This window comes from Bufo gargarizans, chromosome 7 (genome assembly GCF_014858855.1).
Source record: "Bufo gargarizans isolate SCDJY-AF-19 chromosome 7, ASM1485885v1, whole genome shotgun sequence".
Classification (NCBI taxonomy): Eukaryota; Metazoa; Chordata; class Amphibia; order Anura; family Bufonidae; genus Bufo; species Bufo gargarizans.
This window is the reverse complement of record NC_058086.1, coordinates 60130105-60148958: the sequence shown is the minus strand read 5'-3', so window position 1 is coordinate 60148958 and position 18854 is coordinate 60130105. Positions and strand designations below refer to the sequence as shown.

Sequence of the window (18854 nt, the reverse complement as noted above, 5' to 3'; positions counted from 1 at the left end):
GGTATCAATATCTGATAGGTGAGGGTCCAACACTTGGCACCCCCTGCTGGCTGTCTTTGGTATTGCAGCCCAGACCTTTTGACTTGATTGAGACTAATGTTTCATGTGACTGATGAATTTGACGTCACTGGCCTAGGAAGAGGCCACGGCACTCACTGGAGCACCGCAGCCTCTTGAAATGAAACCCCTCTAATCTTATATTGATGACCCATCCTGAGGAGAGGCCATCAATAATGAACTCTCAGAAAACCCCTTTAAAGAAGAGGTGTTGAACATCCATAGATGCTAACAGAGCATAGCAAAAGCAGATATTCATACCTCCCAACCTTTGAAAATTGCAAAGAGGGACAATATATGCACAGGGGTTCACCACCAATGGGCAGCACCAGCTAGGGGCAAGAGGGGGGCAGCGGAAGGGCCATGGGCAATGAGCTCTTTCATTGTGACAAAAGGATTAGGTTATAAAATTGGCTATGGGGGGGGGGCATTGTTTCAGTTTTTGCCTCAGGCAGCAAAAAGGCTAGGTGCACCCCTGTATATGCCGGCACTTATCACGGCAATTTTTTTGATACTAGGCCATGCCTCTAACTCCACCAAACTCCATCAGAACTGCAGCAGCTGAGGATCGGTTAGGTGAGTGTAGATTCCTTTATTTTTTTACAGCATGTGGAGCCCCTGGGACAATTTTTTTTTTCTTGCACTTCAATATCCATTGAAATATTAGCACATAAGTCCTCGGATTATAGATATTTTAAGGTCCAAATTGCACCAAATAATGAAGCTATGGTCTAATATACAGGTAGAAACCATACAGATAGTTTAGTAAGGAGCAATTTACTAAATGTATTAATGCATATTTAACCATTAATTCCCCAGGTCAAAAAGAGGGACATATATGAATCAAAGAGGGACAAAGGGACTTGGGTCAAAAAGAGGGTCTGTCCCTCCAAAAGTAGGAAACTTGGGAGGCATGGATATTGAGATGAGACAATCTGTGGAACATTTAGGCTATGTTCTGGTTCACATAGAATAACTGTGCAATGTATCCACAATATGTCTGCAGGTGACTGGAACAATTCACTAGCGGATTCAGATGCAATTTTATTCCTTAGTTTTTTTCTACACAATACATTTCTACACATAATTCACAGCAGAATCCACAGTATTTTGTAGGGCATGCTGTGGATTTGAAGTTGTTCTAAAATTTGTGCATTTATCATAAAACCCGTACGCTTAAATGGAAGATATTTCTCAGCGTGAACTTACACAGTAAAACTTCTGCAACATGTAAACACAGGAATAAGGCTTAGGCTACTTTCACACTTGCGTTGCTGTTTTCCGTTATAGAGATCTGGCAGAGGATCTCAATGCTGGAAATAAAAAAAAAAACGTTTCTGTTTAGTTCTCATGCATTCTGAATAAAAAGAGATCCGTTCCGGCAGCATTCCGTTTTGTCACCGGTCACAAAACCGCTGCAAGCTAAAAAAAACGGATCCGTCACTGTAAACAATGTAAGGCCCAGTTCACACATCAGTTATTTGTTCTGTTATTTCCATTAGTTTTTGTAAGCCAAAACCAGTAGTGAAGGCTCACTACTCAGAGATAAGGTGTAATGGAAAGATATTCACCTGTTCTGCGTTTTTGACCCACACCTGGTTTTGGCTCCTAACAACTGATTGAAATAACTGATCAAATAACTGACGTGTGAACAAGGCCTAAGTCAATGGTGACAGATCAGTTTTTTTTTTTTAGGAGCCTAAAAAACGGATCAGTCATCCATTGACTTTCAATGTATTTAGTGACGGATCAATTTTTTTTCCTGTTTTGATTTTACACAACCGCATCCTAACGGAACGGATGCGTACTGATGTGAAAAATCAAGACTGATCCTCTGTTGGATCTCAATACCGGAATTAATAACGCAAGTGTGAAAGTAGCCTTATCATATATCGCAGTTTGGTCACACAAAATTTTGTGAAGAAAATTGCAGCTTTGTAAAATCTGCAGTAAAACTACGGATGTAGCAGGGTTAGCACACATGCTTTGTGAGACATGTTATCTAAACTAAATGCAACTAAATGTGTGGCTTTTGTTTCATGATAGCGCGATGAGTTAAGAAATTTGAGTTAAGAGTGTGTGTGTTACCCTTGCTACATCTGTACGACACAAAAACCCCAACGTGTGTGAATGTCCTTGTGTGAATATGGTTTATCATGGTGGACAATGTGAGTAGAACCTTCATGTCTATGCCTGTTGTCATGATAGAGTTGCCAGGTTATTAAACTTAAATGGATTTATTAATGTTCCTATTGTGTAAAGTTTTGATGACATCCATTTAAACCTTGGCTCACCTCTTGTTTAATGTACAGTACATTTGGATGCTGAAAATTATCAAGCCTGAAAAGCAGAAACAATGGCTGAAGGCCAAACAATCAAACAAAATAGGGGCTGTCTGTGGGTGTGTAACGGTTATCTGCTGTGAAACACAAAGGAAACGCACTTTGTTGGTACAAGATGGAACATAGCGTTCGTTTTGTATAACCTTCCATTACAATATAAGAAGCAAACTCTGTCAGGCAGAACCAACACACTGAATTTTAAAATGGCTAATTTCCCTGCGTTAAAGGCAGCATTTCAGGGCATAGACTGGGAGCAGCTACTGTCACATAATAATACTGAGGATAAATGGGAGAGCTTTAAATCCACATTGAGTAATTGCACAAAAAAATATCTTTCTTTAGGTAACAAGTATAAACGGATAAAATTAAACCCCCCATGGCTTACAACTACTGTAAAAAGGGCAATAAAAAAGAAAAAAAGGCATTTAAAAAATACAAATCTGAGGTCAGCTGGAGCGTTTGAAGATTACAAAGGGCTAAATAAAATCTGTAACAAGGAGATTAAATTAGCAATAATACAAAACGAACAGCAGGTAGCAAAAGAGAGCAAAACAAATCCCCCAAAAATCTTTAAATATATAAATGCTAAAAAACCAAGGTCTGAGCAGGTAGGACCCCTAAATAATTATAAAGGGGGGTAGTCACTGAAGATAAGGAAAAAGCAGAGTTACTAAATGTTTTTTTTTAGTTCTGTATATACAAAAGAAGAGAAAGGAGTTGATATCTGTGGTGCTGGCACTGTTAGTACATCCAGTAATATACTCAATTGGCTAACTCCAAGATTTAAATTTAAATTGGCTCCAAGATAAGATAAATAAGGTAAATATGAACAAGGCTTCGGGTCCAGATGGATTACACCCAAGAGAGCTTAAAGTGTAACTGCCATTTCACTACCAAAAATGAAATTCCTAACATGTGTGATGCTGAAGGAAAGGTATTCATGAAGCTGCATTTTTCAGCCAATTTTACCTTTCTGATGTCTGTATTGAGCCCTTATCAACCATATTTCTCAGTGCCTCTATTTCAGCAAGATCCTAAGATGGCCTCTGCTGCTCATTGTGTGATGATCTTTGCCCTTCCTTGAGGCCATCTTGTATTTCCCTCACTTCCCATAAGCCATTGCTCTCCTCACATGAACGAGCAGGACCAATCAGAACGCAGGAAACTTCCCACAGTACCCAGAGCAGTGTGTAGCCTCACATACAGCTAACCAGAGACAAGCCCTGCAATTACATTAAATCAGTAAGCATTTCTTTTAACCTCTTAATAGCCAGCTGTCCCTCATTCTCTTCCAGACTGACGGGGGGGGGGGGGGGGGGGGGGCTTATTTAGCAGCTTATATCTCTGGTTTGGTACCAGCTGACATTCTAAGCTTTCAGACAATACCAGAATGACATAAATCTGTTCAGTACAGGGGAAGAGATCAATGATAGAAATCGGGATGCTGTGAATGAAGCTGAAAAAGCAGCTTTTACCCTTGATTAATCCCGATCCTATTTCAAACAGTGATTTCTCCTCTGTTGCTTGGACTAGAGCTGTCTATTGCCTGAACTGTCAGCTTTCAAACAAGACCAGTTGCATATTTCTAGCTGCTACCATTAAGAAGATGTCATTATCTAAAGCAGCCCTCCCCGCTCTACTTTCTGCCTCAGCCCAGCTCCAGGCTGTCAGGGCTGAGCTCCTCCTCCCAGAGCTCGTCCGTCTCTTGTTATAATACTGAGAAGACGGACTGCACATGGCAACGCTGTGAGATGAGAGCTGCTGAGTAGGAAAGTAGCATGCATTTGTGGGAGTTATTAGCAGGTAAAACTGAAAATGATAAAATTTTAAATCACAAAAGCACTTATACAGCAGGGTGTACTATACCATTAGGGAATGAAAAATGAAATGGCAGTTACACTTTAAAGAGCTCAGTTCAGTCATTGCTGTGCCCCTGTTTATGATTTTTAAAGATTCTCTAGGTTCTGGTGCAGTGCCAAGTGATTGGCACAAGGCAAATGTGGTGCTCTTATTCAAAAAAGGATCTAGGTTCTTCACAGGTAATTATAGACCAGTTAGTTTAACTTCTGTTGTGGGAGAAATGCTTGAAGGACTCTTAAGGGACTATATACAGGAGTATGTGACTGTAAATAATATTATAAGTGATAACCAGCATGGGTTTACCAAGGACAGAAGTTGTCAGACTAACCTGATTTGTTTTATGAGGAGGTGAGTAGTAGCCTGGACAGAGGGGCGGCTGTGGATGTAGTGTTTCTGGATTTTGCAAAGGCTTTTGATACTGTCCCTCATAGACAGTTTAATGGGTAAAGTAAGGTCTATAGGCTTAAAAAGTATAGTTTGTAATTGGATTGAAAACTGGCTGAAGGACCGTGTCCAGGGAGTTGTGGTCAATGATTCCTATTCAGAATGGTCCCGGGTTATAAGTAGTGTACCCCAAGGTTCAGTGCTGGGCCCTCTATTATTTAATTTATTTATTAATGATATTGGGGACGGGATTAATAGCACCATTTCTATTTTTGCAGGAAGATGTCCATAAACTACAAGTTGACTTGAACACTCTGAGTGATTGGGCATCAACTTGGCAAATGAGGTTCAATGTGGATAAATGTAAAGTTATGCATTTTGGTAGTAATAATCTCCGTGCTTCATATGTCCTAGGGGATGTAGCACTGAGAGAGTCACTTATGGAGAATCATTTGGGTGTCCTTGTAGATGGTAGATTAAATAACAGCATACAATGTCAATCAGCTGCTTCTAAGGCTACTTTCACACTAGCGTTCGGGCGGATCCGTTCTGAACGGATCCGCTCATATTAATGCAGACGGAGGCTCCGTTCAGTACGGATCCGTCTGCATTAATAACTTTAAAAAAATTCGCAAGTGCGCAAGTGCGAAAGTAGCCTGCGCGGATCCGTTCAGACTTTCAATGTAAAGTCAATGGGGGACGGATCCGCTTGAAGATTGAGCCACATTGTGGCATCTTCAAACGGATCCGTCCCCATTGACTTACATTGAAAGTCTGGACGGATCCGCACGGATCCGCACGCCTCCGAACGGCCAGGCGGACACCCGAACGCTGCAAGCAGCGTTCAGCTGTCCGCCTGTCCGTGCGGAGGCGAGCGGAGCGGAGGCTGAACGCCGCCAGACTGATGCAGTCTGAGCGGATCCGCCTCCATTCAGACTGCATCAGGGCTGGACGGCTGCGTTCGGGTCCGCTCGTGAGCTCCTTCAAACGGAGCTCACGAACGGAAACCCGAACGCTAGTGTGAAAGTAGCCTTAGGCACCAGGATATTGTCATGCATTAAACGAGGCATGGACTCGCGGGGCAGGGATATAATATTACCACTTTTCAAAGCGTTGGTGCGGCCACATCTGGAATATGCAGTTCAGTTCTGGGCACCAGTACATAGAAAGGATGCTCTGGAGCTGGAAAAAGGACAGAGGAGAGTGACTAATCTGATAAGGGGCATGGAGGGTCTTAGTTATGAAGAAAGATTAAAATAATTTAATTTATTTAGTCTTGAGAATAGATGTCTAAGGGGGGACATGATTAACCTATACAAATATATAAATGGGCCGTACAAAAAATACGGTGAAAAACTATTTCATGTAAAATTCCCTCAAAAGACATTGGGGCACTGCCTCTGACTGGAGAAGAAAAAGTTCATGTCTCCAGAAGCGTCAAAGCTTCTTTAATGTAAGAACTGTGAAGCTGTGGAATAGACTTCCTCAGGACGTGGTCACAGCAGGAACAGTGGACAGTTCTAAAAAGGGTTTAGATGAATTCTTAAAAGTAAACAACATTAATGCTATGAAAATGTGTAGAAATCTGAGTCTCACTTCCTTCTGGGATTCGCATCCCGACCTATCCCTTGGTTGAACTTGATGGACTTTTGTCTTTTTTTCCACCGTATCAACTATGTAACTATGTACTATGTAATAGGTGGGCAGCATTAATGTGTGTGATTGTTATTCTGTATAAAACAGCCGTGACCTGGAGGATTTCTTTGAATGCAAGGATAAAAAATAAAATAAAATGACAGCAAATACAAGTAAAAGTTTATGGCGCAAGAAGTGCAGATCAAGTTACCAATCCACATACAATTCGATTTTATTGGATTAAGAAGAGCAAAGGTCCCTTTACATGGGCCGATTATCAGACCGATTAGCAAAAATGAACGTTCGCCTGTGCAAAGGTGTCACCCGATCATCTGATGATCGGGCAAATGCTCCTTCTTGGGTGAAAGCATCACTGATCATCATTTCTGGTCAGCGATCGTGCTGTTAAACTGGGATCTCCTTCCAAAAAAACTATGATTCTCTATGTGGAAGCAGCAGTCACTTTTTCCCCTACATGGGAGATGATTGCTGCATGTAAATACAGCTCTCACCTTTTCTGATGAGCAGGCATTTTTTTTGAGAGCGAGCAGTTAAACCATTAACCAACTTCTATCTAATGTGTAGGGCCACCTTAAGAGCTCATGCACATGAAAAATGCTATGTGGCAGCAGGTGCAGTTCTTATGGCTATGTACTATGGAGCCATAGGCATACCCTTTCCAGCCATGTGGTGCCTAATTATAGCACCATATTACAGAGCAATTTTATATGAAATTGGAGGCATATGGAAGTACTGTAGAGCCCATACATTTGCATGTAACACAACCTAGTGCATGAGGACTAAAAAGACTTCATAAGGCCTCACATCACAGGTTGGAGCACCCTTTGTCACCCATAGTCATTTTCTATAATGCATATAGATGCATAACTATAATTTATTGATCTAGTGGAGTTACTAGACTGCACAACTCTCCGTAATCAGGTGGATGCACATTCTAGGCGGCCACAAACCTCCATAAGCCATTTTACCATGTAATGAGAGGTATCCAGCATTTAGGACCTCATTCTTCAATTCAGCCGAACCAATGATCAGGAGATGTTTCCATGCATGATGTAGGGTGGTAGTAACCTGAAATACTGAATTTCCATACATTAAATACAGATGTTTCTCTGATCTGAATTACAGCAATAAATTAACTGGATGCAGGCCCGCTAAGGAAGTGCTGCTCTGTATTTTGGATCTAGAATTTATTAAGTAGCTTGTAAAGCTTAAAATGTGACATCAAAATGTAAGAAAATGTGACATCCTGCCTTTCAATCAAATTCTTGCCATTGGAGCACAAAGGGGTTAGTTGTTCCTTAAGGTGCCTATACATCATCAATAGCTGTCAGCCGACTGCTCATTCAGGTGACAGCCAATCTCTCCCACCTCAGGATAGACCATCAATATCAGATCAGTAAAGGTCTGACTCTCGGAGCTCCCTCTGGTTAGCTGTTTGAAGAGCCTGTGGCTCTCTGGTGAGTGCTGCAACCTCCTCACAGCATACCAAGCACAGTGCTTTCCATCCTTTAGATTCTGAATGAAACCCTGGCATAAGCCCTCTTACTACCTCTAACTGGTGGGGCTCATGGAGAGAGTGTGCTCTCGAAATGTGAGGAGGGTTTCACTGATGAGGTACCCCCTGGTTGATGAGGTCAACTGGGGATGCAATTTTGACAAAAGTCTTTGCACGTGGAACAGGCCTTTCAATGATTGCACCAATCTCTGTTTTATAAAAAAAAAATGGTGTGCAAATTTACTTTTCTATAGGATTGAGAAGACAAACTATACCACAGACATCATTTTCTGTAGAAACCACCCTGTCTAGTCCACTAATAAAGGATCTGCTGAGCTGGGCTTTTTTACATGTTTTATTGACTGTGATTACCTGGTTAAATGTTTTTACGTTGTACACAAATAATGGTCTTTTATGTTAGGCTAGTAAACCAGTGACTATTGAGGTCAAGTCGCTGCAAAAAAAAATAAAATATATGAACGGGATCTCAGTGGAAGTCCCAATGGTCAGACCCCCACTGATCAGTTAGTTATCTTGTGGATAGGGGATAACTTCAAAACTTGGCACAACCCCTTTAACACCTTATATCTACTCCACTCATAGATGGCGATCAGTTCTGGCCCATGGATGGCCCAAGTTGCGCTGCAGTTTTTAAAGGGGTTGTCCGGGTTCAGAGCTGAACCCGAACATACCCTTATTTTCACCCAGGCAGCCCCCCTGAGGCTAGCATCGGAGCATCTCATGCTCCGATGCGCTCCCTTGCCCTGCGCTAAATCGCACAGGGACACGGGCTCTTTTGTTTATCATAACACACTGCCGGGCGGAAGCTTCCCCCGGCAGTGTGTTCGGTGATGTCACCGGCTCTGATAGGCGGGCTTTAGCGCTGCCTTAGCTGTTTTACCATGGAGAGCCCGGTACGTCACTGGATCTCCAAAAAATGCCTTTGCCCTTTGGCAAAGGCGTGCATCTGCAGTGACTCACTGGTGCACCGCTAAACGGTTAAAGGGTTTGTCCAGTGATTTATATTGATGACCTATCCTCAGGATAGGTCATCAATATCTGATCAGCGGGGTCCAACACCCAGCATCCCCGCCGATCAGCTGTTTGAAGAAGAGGTGGCGCTCCATGCAAGTGCTGCTTCCTTTTCATTACACTGCACTTTGTCTCAAAAGTGCAGTGAAATGATGAGTACTGACTCCATTCACTTGAATGGAGCAAGTACTTGTAACTACACTATGCCACCGTGTAGTGTAATTAAAAGAAAGCAGTGCTTGCATGGAGCTCCTCCTACTCTACAAACAGCTGATCATCAGGGTTCCGGGTGTCGGATTCCTGATGATCAGATACTGATGACCTATATCATCAATATAAATCGCTGCACAACCCCTTTAATGTTATGGTAATTGACTTTACAGCATGTGGTTAGGGTAAATTGCTTCTAGCACCTACCATACTTCTGAGATGGACTGGTCAGCTGATATAGTACTGCAACCCGCAGTTGGGCATTGCAGAGAAATATTGAGGGTGATTGCATGCCTTTAGTCAAATTGGGGAGATTGCTAGTACCTATAGAAAAAGACTCAGGGAAGAACATTATTTCAGCCACTTATGTACAACCTTCTGGAAAAGTCTATTTTATGAAATACTTGGGAGCCGTGCATACTGCTTGTATTTGTACTGCAACATCCATCATCTATTCAGTAAAGAGACTTTATTTATTATAACCATAATGACCTGGCCAATGCTTTCACCATCTACCGGCCCTGCACCAGTCCTTCTGCCTTGCAGTCTGCTACCCATCCAACACTAAGGGCACCACGGTCACCACCTGGCAGGAGATCCCAAATCCATGGTGTGCTCCAACGGGAAGAAGGGTTGCGCCCCCACCGCCACTGCACCCATGGCGCAAGGAGCACTAGAGCAGAGATCAGCCACAACTCCTATCCTCCGCTCCATCCATCACCATCCCTCCCAATGTTCCTTTATGTATTTAACTAAATAAATTGCCTTGTGCAAGATTTTGGGGCATAGAACACATTGAAAAGATAAGAGATCCAAATGGATGCAATTGACTGACATGGGAATGTCAAGGTTTTTGTCTTTTCATAATGACGCATACTACACACTGTATTGTGGAGACATTAACAAAAAACTTTTTTCTGAGTTTTTCTCTAAAACTAATGGAGCAGATTAGCATATAGACAAACACCAGTGTGAATATCACTTTAGAAAGTGTTGTTAACTTTTCCATGCTCTTGAGTATGGCGCAAATCCAGTGTCTGGAAGTAACAGTATTGTATTCCAAGGAAACGGAGAAAAACAGCTCTGCCTGATAATGTAATTACATTACTGAGGTGTACAATAGGCAGTCAGGAAGATAGTGTTAGTCATTCAGTAAAGGTTACAGGAGGCTTCTACAAGCAAATATATTAATGGCATGTGAAGGTTGAGCAATCCTTTAAAGGAAATATCGACAACTAATTACTCATAAGATAATAGCTTTAGAAATATAGATAATAGCAATATGACTGTTATACTCTGGGAAATGTGTTTCGTGAATCATTTTACGGGCAATCCTCCATTGTAAGGAATTGACAGTGCATTAGGTTTGCTAGCATACCTTATTTTTATGTGTTGGTTTCACATGCACTGACGCACATGATTCACGAGAGAACTACAAATAAGGTCTTGTTCACATCTGCGCTCGCCTTTCCGTTCTTCTCCTGCGTTTGGCGGACAAGAATAGGCATTTCTATAATGGGCCGTCTGTTCCGTTCCGCAAATTGCGGAAGGCACACGGGCGGCATCCGTGTTTTTCGGATTGGCAATTTGCAGACAGCAAAACACGTCACGGTCGTGTGAATGAGCCCTAAGGCAAAGGATGCTAAAACTGATCAGATGTTGATAAATGGACACACTCAGCTTTTACATGTTAAATATATACCTTTGTAACCGTTTCTATCGCTTCAATGCAACTAAAATAAAAAGCAAGCAAATTTGCACATTCATAGCACATTTCCTAGGATTATGTGTCTATAGCTATTATGCAGAGCTACGTGTCTCCATGGTAACAGACTACAAACAAGCTCCAGGTAGTCTGATACTGTAGCCATTCTCCCTTTTATTTGTTAAAGAGGACCTTTCACTGCTCTTGACCTGCCTGTTTTAATAGCTTCATACATTCCCCATGTATTAACAATTCTAGGGCATCTATTCTTATGGCTCTATGTTGTGACATTCCAATTATTATTTCTACTAGAAGTTATGACTGAATTGCTAGCAGTCTGCAGTAAGGGTACAGAGGGGAGGTAACCAGTTGGGGGGGGGGGGGGGGTGTACCTGCACAGTGTGACAATAGCATTGATTGGATAGATTTAGACTGTGCAGGTACACACCGCCAACTGGTTACCACCCCTCTGTACCCTTACTGCAGACTGCTAGTAATCATGTCATAACTTCTAGTACAAATAATAAAGGAATGTCACAACATAGGGTCATAAGAATAGATTCGCCAGAATCGTTATCACATGGGGAATGCATATAGCTAATAAAACAGACATGTCAGGAGTGGAGATAGATCCTCTTTAAGTTAAAGTAAATGGCTTAGGTTACTAAGAAGTAGACAGCAGATGGAGGGGACTATGACTGCAGGATCAGGCTATAGGGTTTTCGTTGTAGATCTGCACATGAGCTGTAGACCCAAAACCAATGGATGTTTTTAACTGAGAGTATCTGCATAGTGACTTCATTTTAGATAAAGTCGTTAGCTGGTCATAACGAATACAGATATCACATCAAATACATTGTTTTAGCTGCTCTTGTTATAGCTATGTTCTCTTTCCGAAATTTTAGAATGCACTCATGTCAAGAAGGGTGAGCACAGTCTCTGAAACCTCTACCGTTTCAGTGGGAGACGATGGTAATGATGAAGACAGATCTGGTGATGAAGCCCCAGTGCACAAGACTGAAGAGAAGAAGGTGATGTATTGAGCATGTTATTGATGCGCCTCTTTATCTTACTTGGCCATTTGATGATACACAGTGCGGCTTCACATACAGTTAGTCTGTGAATTAAGGGCTTCAAATACTTTCAGTCACTCTCTTCAGCTAGCCTTCTGCTTTGGGCTAAATTAACATTGATTATGTTTTCCCTGAAGTTTGCCTTTGTTCTGTACATAGCATAGTGCTTGTGATTAAATTTTAAATAGCCCTGTGCACGTTACAATACAAGCAAGCGTCAACACCAAGAGGGGAGATATGAGCTGAATAAATCTTTAAATTCATCTGTACTGTTTGCTGTTAAATGGAATTTCTGCTTTTATTCAAAACATGCTCATAGGGAATCATTAATCAAAGACTTTGAACTGAAAAACTAGTATAAATCAGCAGCAACAGATGTATTGCTTTTTTGTGATCTTTGTTTTGTTTTTGTTTTTTTTGTGCCACGAAATTAGTTCTGTTGTCAAAATTGACACACTCTTCTCCCGCCTCTCTGATTCAGCATCTTTCGCAGCACTTTCGAAGATGGTGGATAAGCAGCAGTGACAGATTAAGTCTGTCATAGGCCCCCTCTCTCTATTACCCCACAAGCCCCAGTCTTCAGTCTACATACAGACTACAAGACATCAGCAGAGCTGTTCCATGTAGTTCTCCTTCTTAAACTCCACCATCTTTGTGCAAGTATATCTGGTGGATGAGATCTACCTTGTTTCAGGGACATGATTTTATGCAGAGCTGTTTATATATATGTATAGAGATGGCCTTGCGGTTTGCCCGGCGGTCGTTTTGCTGAAAACTTTGCACGTTCGCGATTCGCCGAACATGCGAACATATGGCGATGTCCGCCGGTGCCATATTCTTTTGCATTGCGCCGAACTTCAACCCATGACTAGGGATGAGCGAACTCGAACTGTATAGTTCGGGTTCGTACCGAATTTTGGGGTGTCCGTGACACGGACCCGAACCCGGACATTTTCGTAAAAGTCCGGGTTCGGGTTCGGTGTTCGTCGCTTTCTTCGCGCTTTTGTGACGCTTTCTTGGCGCTTTTTGAAAGGCTGCAAAGCAGCCAATCAACAAGCGTCATACTACTTGCCCCAAGAGGCCATCACAGCCATGCCTACTATTGGCATGGCTGTGATTGGCCAGAGCACCATGTGACCCAGCCTCTATTTAAGCTGGAGTCACATAGCGCCGCCCGTCACTCTGCTCTGATTAGCGTAGGGAGAGGTTGCGGCTGCGACAGTAGGGCGAGATTAGGCAGATTAACTCCTCCAAAGGACTTGATTAACTGATCGATCTGCAGCTGTGGATCATTGAGCTGCTGATCCTCAATTGCTCACTGTTTTTAGGCTGCACAGACCGTTTGTCAGTCTCATTTTTCTGGGGTGATCGGCGGCCATTTTGTGTCTTGTGGTGCGCCAGCACAAGCTGCGACCAAGTGCATTTAACCCTCAATGGTGTGGTTGTTTTTTGGCTAAAGCCTACATCAGGGTGAAGCTGTCACACCAAGTGCATTTAACCAGCAATAGTCTGTTCATTTTTTGGCCATATACAAAATCAGGGGCAAGCTGCGCCTGTCACCAAGTGCATTTAACCCTCAATGGTGTGGTTGTTTTTTGGCTAAAGCCTACATCAGGGTGAAGCTGTCACACCAAGTGCATTTAACCAGCAATAGTCTGTTCATTTTTTGGCCATATACAAAATCAGGGGCAAGCTGCGCCTGTCACCAAGTGCATTTAACCCTCAATGGTGTGGTTGTTTTTTGGCTAAAGCCTACATCAGGGTGAAGCTGTCACACCAAGTGCATTTAACCAGCAATAGTCTGTTCATTTTTTGGCCATATACAAAATCAGGGGCAAGCTGCGCCTGTCACCAAGTGCATTTAACCCTCAATGGTGTGGTTGTTTTTTGGCTAAAGCCTACATCAGGGTGAAGCTGTCACACCAAGTGCATTTAACCAGCAATAGTCTGTTCATTTTTTGGCCATATCCCAGTCTAATTCTGTCACTAAATCCATACCGGTCACCCAGCGCCTAAATACTAGGCCTCAAATTTATATCCAGCTAAATCTGTCCCTAGTGCTGTAGCTGGGCGAGTTATTTAGTGTCCGTTCAAGCACATTTCTTGTTCTGGGTTGAAATACAATTCCCAATTTAGCAATTTCATAATTTAGTGGTTCCTGCTATATCAGAGCTCTTTGAAATCTATCCCAAAAAGGGTATATAATATTGAAGGTGCACATAGGGTCATTCAGAGTAACTTCACACACACCCGCTACTGTGTATTTCCAAGTCTAATTCTGTCACTAAATCCATACCGGTGACCCAGCGCCTAAATACTAGGCCTCAAATTTAATTCCCTCTAAATCTCTCGTTACCCACCGCTGTACTGTTGTTGCTGGGCAAGATATTTAGTGTCCGTCAAAGCACATTTTTTGTTCTGGGTTGAAGTACAATTCCCAATTTAGCAATTTCATAATTTAGTGGTTTCTGCTATATCAGAGCTATTTGAAATCTATCCCAAAAAGGGTATATAATATTGAAGGTGCACATAGGGTCATTCAGAATAACTTCACACACACCCGCTACTGTGTATTTCCAAGTCTAATTCTGTCACTAAACCCATACCTGTCACCCAGCGCCTAAATACTAGGCCTCAAATTTAAATCCCTCTAAATCTCTCGTTACCGTTGTCCTGTTGTAGCTGGGAAAGTTATTTAGTGCCCGTCAAAGCACATTTTTTGTTCTGGGTTGAAGTACAATTCCCAATTTAGCAATTTCATAATTTAGTGGTTCCTGCTATATCAGAGCTATTTGAAATCTATCCCAAAAAGGGTATATAATATTGAAGGTGCACATAGGGTCATTCAGAATAACTTCACACACACCCGCTACTGTGTATTTCCAAGTCTAATTCTGTCACTAAATCCATACCGGTGACCCAGCGCCTAAATACTAGGCCTCAAATTTAATTCCCTCTAAATCTCTCGTTACCCACCGCTGTACTGTTGTTGCTGGGCAAGATATTTAGTGTCCGTCAAAGCACATTTTTTGTTCTGGGTTGAAGTACAATTCCCAATTTAGCAATTTCATAATTTAGTGGTTTCTGCTATATCAGAGCTATTTGAAATCTATCCCTAAAAGGGTATATAATATTGAAGGTGCACATAGGGTCATTCAGAATAACTTCACACACACCCGCTACTGTGTATTTCCAAGTCTAATTCTGTCACTAAACCCATACCTGTCACCCAGCGCCTAAATACTAGGCCTCAAATTTATATCCAGCTAAATCTGTCCCTAGTGCTGTAGCTGGGCGAGTTATTTAGTGTCCGTTCAAGCACATTTCTTGTTCTGGGTTGAAATACAATTCCCAATTTAGCAATTTCATAATTTAGTGGTTCCTGCTATATCAGAGCTCTTTGAAATCTATCCCAAAAAGGGTATATAATATTGAAGGTGCACATAGGGTCATTCAGAGTAACTTCACACACACCCGCTACTGTGTATTTCCAAGTCTAATTCTGTCACTAAATCCATACCGGTGACCCAGCGCCTAAATACTAGGCCTCAAATTTAATTCCCTCTAAATCTCTCGTTACCCACCGCTGTACTGTTGTTGCTGGGCAAGATATTTAGTGTCCGTCAAAGCACATTTTTTGTTCTGGGTTGAAGTACAATTCCCAATTTAGCAATTTCATAATTTAGTGGTTTCTGCTATATCAGAGCTATTTGAAATCTATCCCAAAAAGGGTATATAATATTGAAGGTGCACATAGGGTCATTCAGAATAACTTCACACACACCCGCTACTGTGTATTTCCAAGTCTAATTCTGTCACTAAACCCATACCTGTCACCCAGCGCCTAAATACTAGGCCTCAAATTTAAATCCCTCTAAATCTCTCGTTACCGTTGTCCTGTTGTAGCTGGGAAAGTTATTTAGTGCCCGTCAAAGCACATTTTTTGTTCTGGGTTGAAGTACAATTCCCAATTTAGCAATTTCATAATTTAGTGGTTCCTGCTATATCAGAGCTATTTGAAATCTATCCCAAAAAGGGTATATAATATTGAAGGTGCACATAGGGTCATTCAGAATAACTTCACACACACCCGCTACTGTGTATTTCCAAGTCTAATTCTGTCACTAAATCCATACCGGTGACCCAGCGCCTAAATACTAGGCCTCAAATTTAATTCCCTCTAAATCTCTCGTTACCCACCGCTGTACTGTTGTTGCTGGGCAAGATATTTAGTGTCCGTCAAAGCACATTTTTTGTTCTGGGTTGAAGTACAATTCCCAATTTAGCAATTTCATAATTTAGTGGTTTCTGCTATATCAGAGCTATTTGAAATCTATCCCTAAAAGGGTATATAATATTGAAGGTGCACATAGGGTCATTCAGAATAACTTCACACACACCCGCTACTGTGTATTTCCAAGTCTAATTCTGTCACTAAACCCATACCTGTCACCCAGCGCCTAAATACTAGGCCTCAAATTTATATCCAGCTAAATCTGTCCCTAGTGCTGTAGCTGGGCGAGTTATTTAGTGTCCGTTCAAGCACATTTCTTGTTCTGGGTTGAAATACAATTCCCAATTTAGCAATTTCATAATTTAGTGGTTCCTGCTATATCAGAGCTCTTTGAAATCTATCCCAAAAAGGGTATATAATATTGAAGGTGCACATAGGGTCATTCAGAGTAACTTCACACACACCCGCTACTGTGTATTTCCAAGTCTAATTCTGTCACTAAATCCATACCGGTGACCCAGCGCCTAAATACTAGGCCTCAAATTTAATTCCCTCTAAATCTCTCGTTACCCACCGCTGTACTGTTGTTGCTGGGCAAGATATTTAGTGTCCGTCAAAGCACATTTTTTGTTCTGGGTTGAAGTACAATTCCCAATTTAGCAATTTCATAATTTAGTGGTTTCTGCTATATCAGAGCTATTTGAAATCTATCCCTAAAAGGGTATATAATATTCAAGGTGCACATTGGGTCATTCAGAATAACTTCACACACACACGCTTCTGTGCATTTCCAAGTCTAATTCTGTCACTAAATCCATACCGGTCACCCAGCGCCTAAATACTAGGCCTCAAATTTATATCCCGCTGAATTTGAATACAATACATTGGGCCAAATAATATATTTGTTGTTGTGGTGAACCATAACAATGAGAAAAACATCTAGTAAGGGACGCGGACGTGGACATGGTCGTGGTGGTGTTAGTGGACCCTCTGGTGCTGGGAGAGGACGTGGCCGTTCTGCCACATCCACACGTCCTAGTGTACCAACTACCTCAGGTCCCAGTAGCCGCCAGAATTTACAGCGATATATGGTGGGGCCCAATGCCGTTCTAAGGATGGTAAGGCCTGAGCAGGTACAGGCATTAGTCAATTGGGTGGCCGACAGTGGATCCAGCACGTTCACATTATCTCCCACCCAGTCTTCTGCAGAAAGCGCACAGATGGCGCCTGAAAACCAACCCCATCAGTCTGTCACATCACCCCCATGCATACCAGGGAAACTGTCTCAGCCTCAAGTTATGCAGCAGTCTCTTATGCTGTTTGAAGACTCCGCTGGCAGGGTTTCCCAAGGGCATCCACCTAGCCCTTCCCCAGCGGTGAAAGACATAGAATGCACTGACGCACAACCACTTATGTTTCCTGATGATGAGGACATGGGAATACCACCTCAGCATGTCTCTGATGATGACGAAACACAGGTGCCAACTGCTGCGTCTTTCTGCAGTGTGCAGACTGAACAGGAGGTCAGGGATCAAGACTGGGTGGAAGACGATGCAGGGGACGATGAGGTCCTAGACCCCACATGGAATGAAGGTCGTGCCACTGACTTTCACAGTTCGGAGGAAGAGGCAGTGGTGAGACCGAGCCAACAGCGTAGCAAAAGAGGGAGCAGTGGGCAAAAGCAGAACACCCGCCGCCAAGAGACTCCGCCTGCTACTGACCGCCGCCATCTGGGACCGAGCACCCCAAAGGCAGCTTCAAGGAGTTCCCTGGCATGGCACTTCTTCAAACAATGTGCTGACGACAAGACCCGAGTGGTTTGCACGCTGTGCCATCAGAGCCTGAAGCGAGGCATTAACGTTCTGAACCTGAGCACAACCTGCATGACCAGGCACCTGCATGCAAAGCATGAACTGCAGTGGAGTAAACACCTTAAAACCAAGGAAGTCACTCAGGCTCCCCCTGCTACCTCTTCTGCTGCTGCCGCCTCGGCCTATTCTGCTGCTGCCGCCTCGGCCTCTTCCTCCGCCTCTGGAGGAACGTTGGCACCTGCCGCCCAGCAAACAGGGGATGTACCACCAACACCACCACCACCACCACCTCCGTCACCAAGCGTCTCAACCATGTCACACGCCAGCGTTCAGCTCTCCATCTCACAAACATTTGATAGAAAGCGTAAATTCCCACCTAGCCACCCTCGATCCCTGGCCCTGAATGCCAGCATTTCTAAACTACTGGCCTATGAAATGCTGTCATTTAGGCTGGTGGACACAGACAGCTTCAAACAGCTCATGTCGCTTGCTGTCCCACAGTATGTTGTTCCCAGCCGGCACTACTTCTCCAAGAGAGCCGTGCCTTCCCTGCACAACCAAGTATCCCATAAAATCAAGTGTGCACTGCGCAACGCCATCTGTAGCAAGGTCCACCTAACCACAGATACGTGGACCAGTAAGCACGGCCAGGGACGCTATATCTCCCTAACTGCACACTGGGTAAATGTAGTGGCAGCTGGGCCCCAGGCGGAGAGCTGTTTGGCGCACGTCCTTCCGCCGCCAAGGATCGCAGGGCAACATTCTTTGCCTCCTGTTGCCACCTCCTCCTTCTCGGCTTCCTCCTCCTCTTCTTCCACCTGCTCATCCAGTCAGCCACACACCTTCACCACCAACTTCAGCACAGCCCGGGGTAAACGTCAGCAGGCCATTCTGAAACTCATATGTTTGGGGGACAGGCCCCACACCGCACAGGAGTTGTGGCGGGGTATAGAACAACAGACCGACGAGTGGTTGCTGCCGGTGAGCCTCAAGCC

At 43.2% G+C, this 18854-nt stretch overlaps 1 protein-coding gene across 1 annotated transcript in view; it reads left to right on the top strand.

Annotated features, from left to right (window-relative positions):
• The window catches only part of LOC122944156 (protein transport protein Sec16B-like), a 138634-nt gene that overhangs the window by 71054 nt on the left and 48726 nt on the right, over positions 1 to 18854 (top strand). The window contains exon 14 of the mRNA XM_044302386.1: positions 11647 to 11772. Within this exon, the coding sequence (XP_044158321.1) occupies positions 11647 to 11772 (126 nt within the window). The remainder of the gene's footprint in view (positions 1 to 11646; positions 11773 to 18854) is intronic.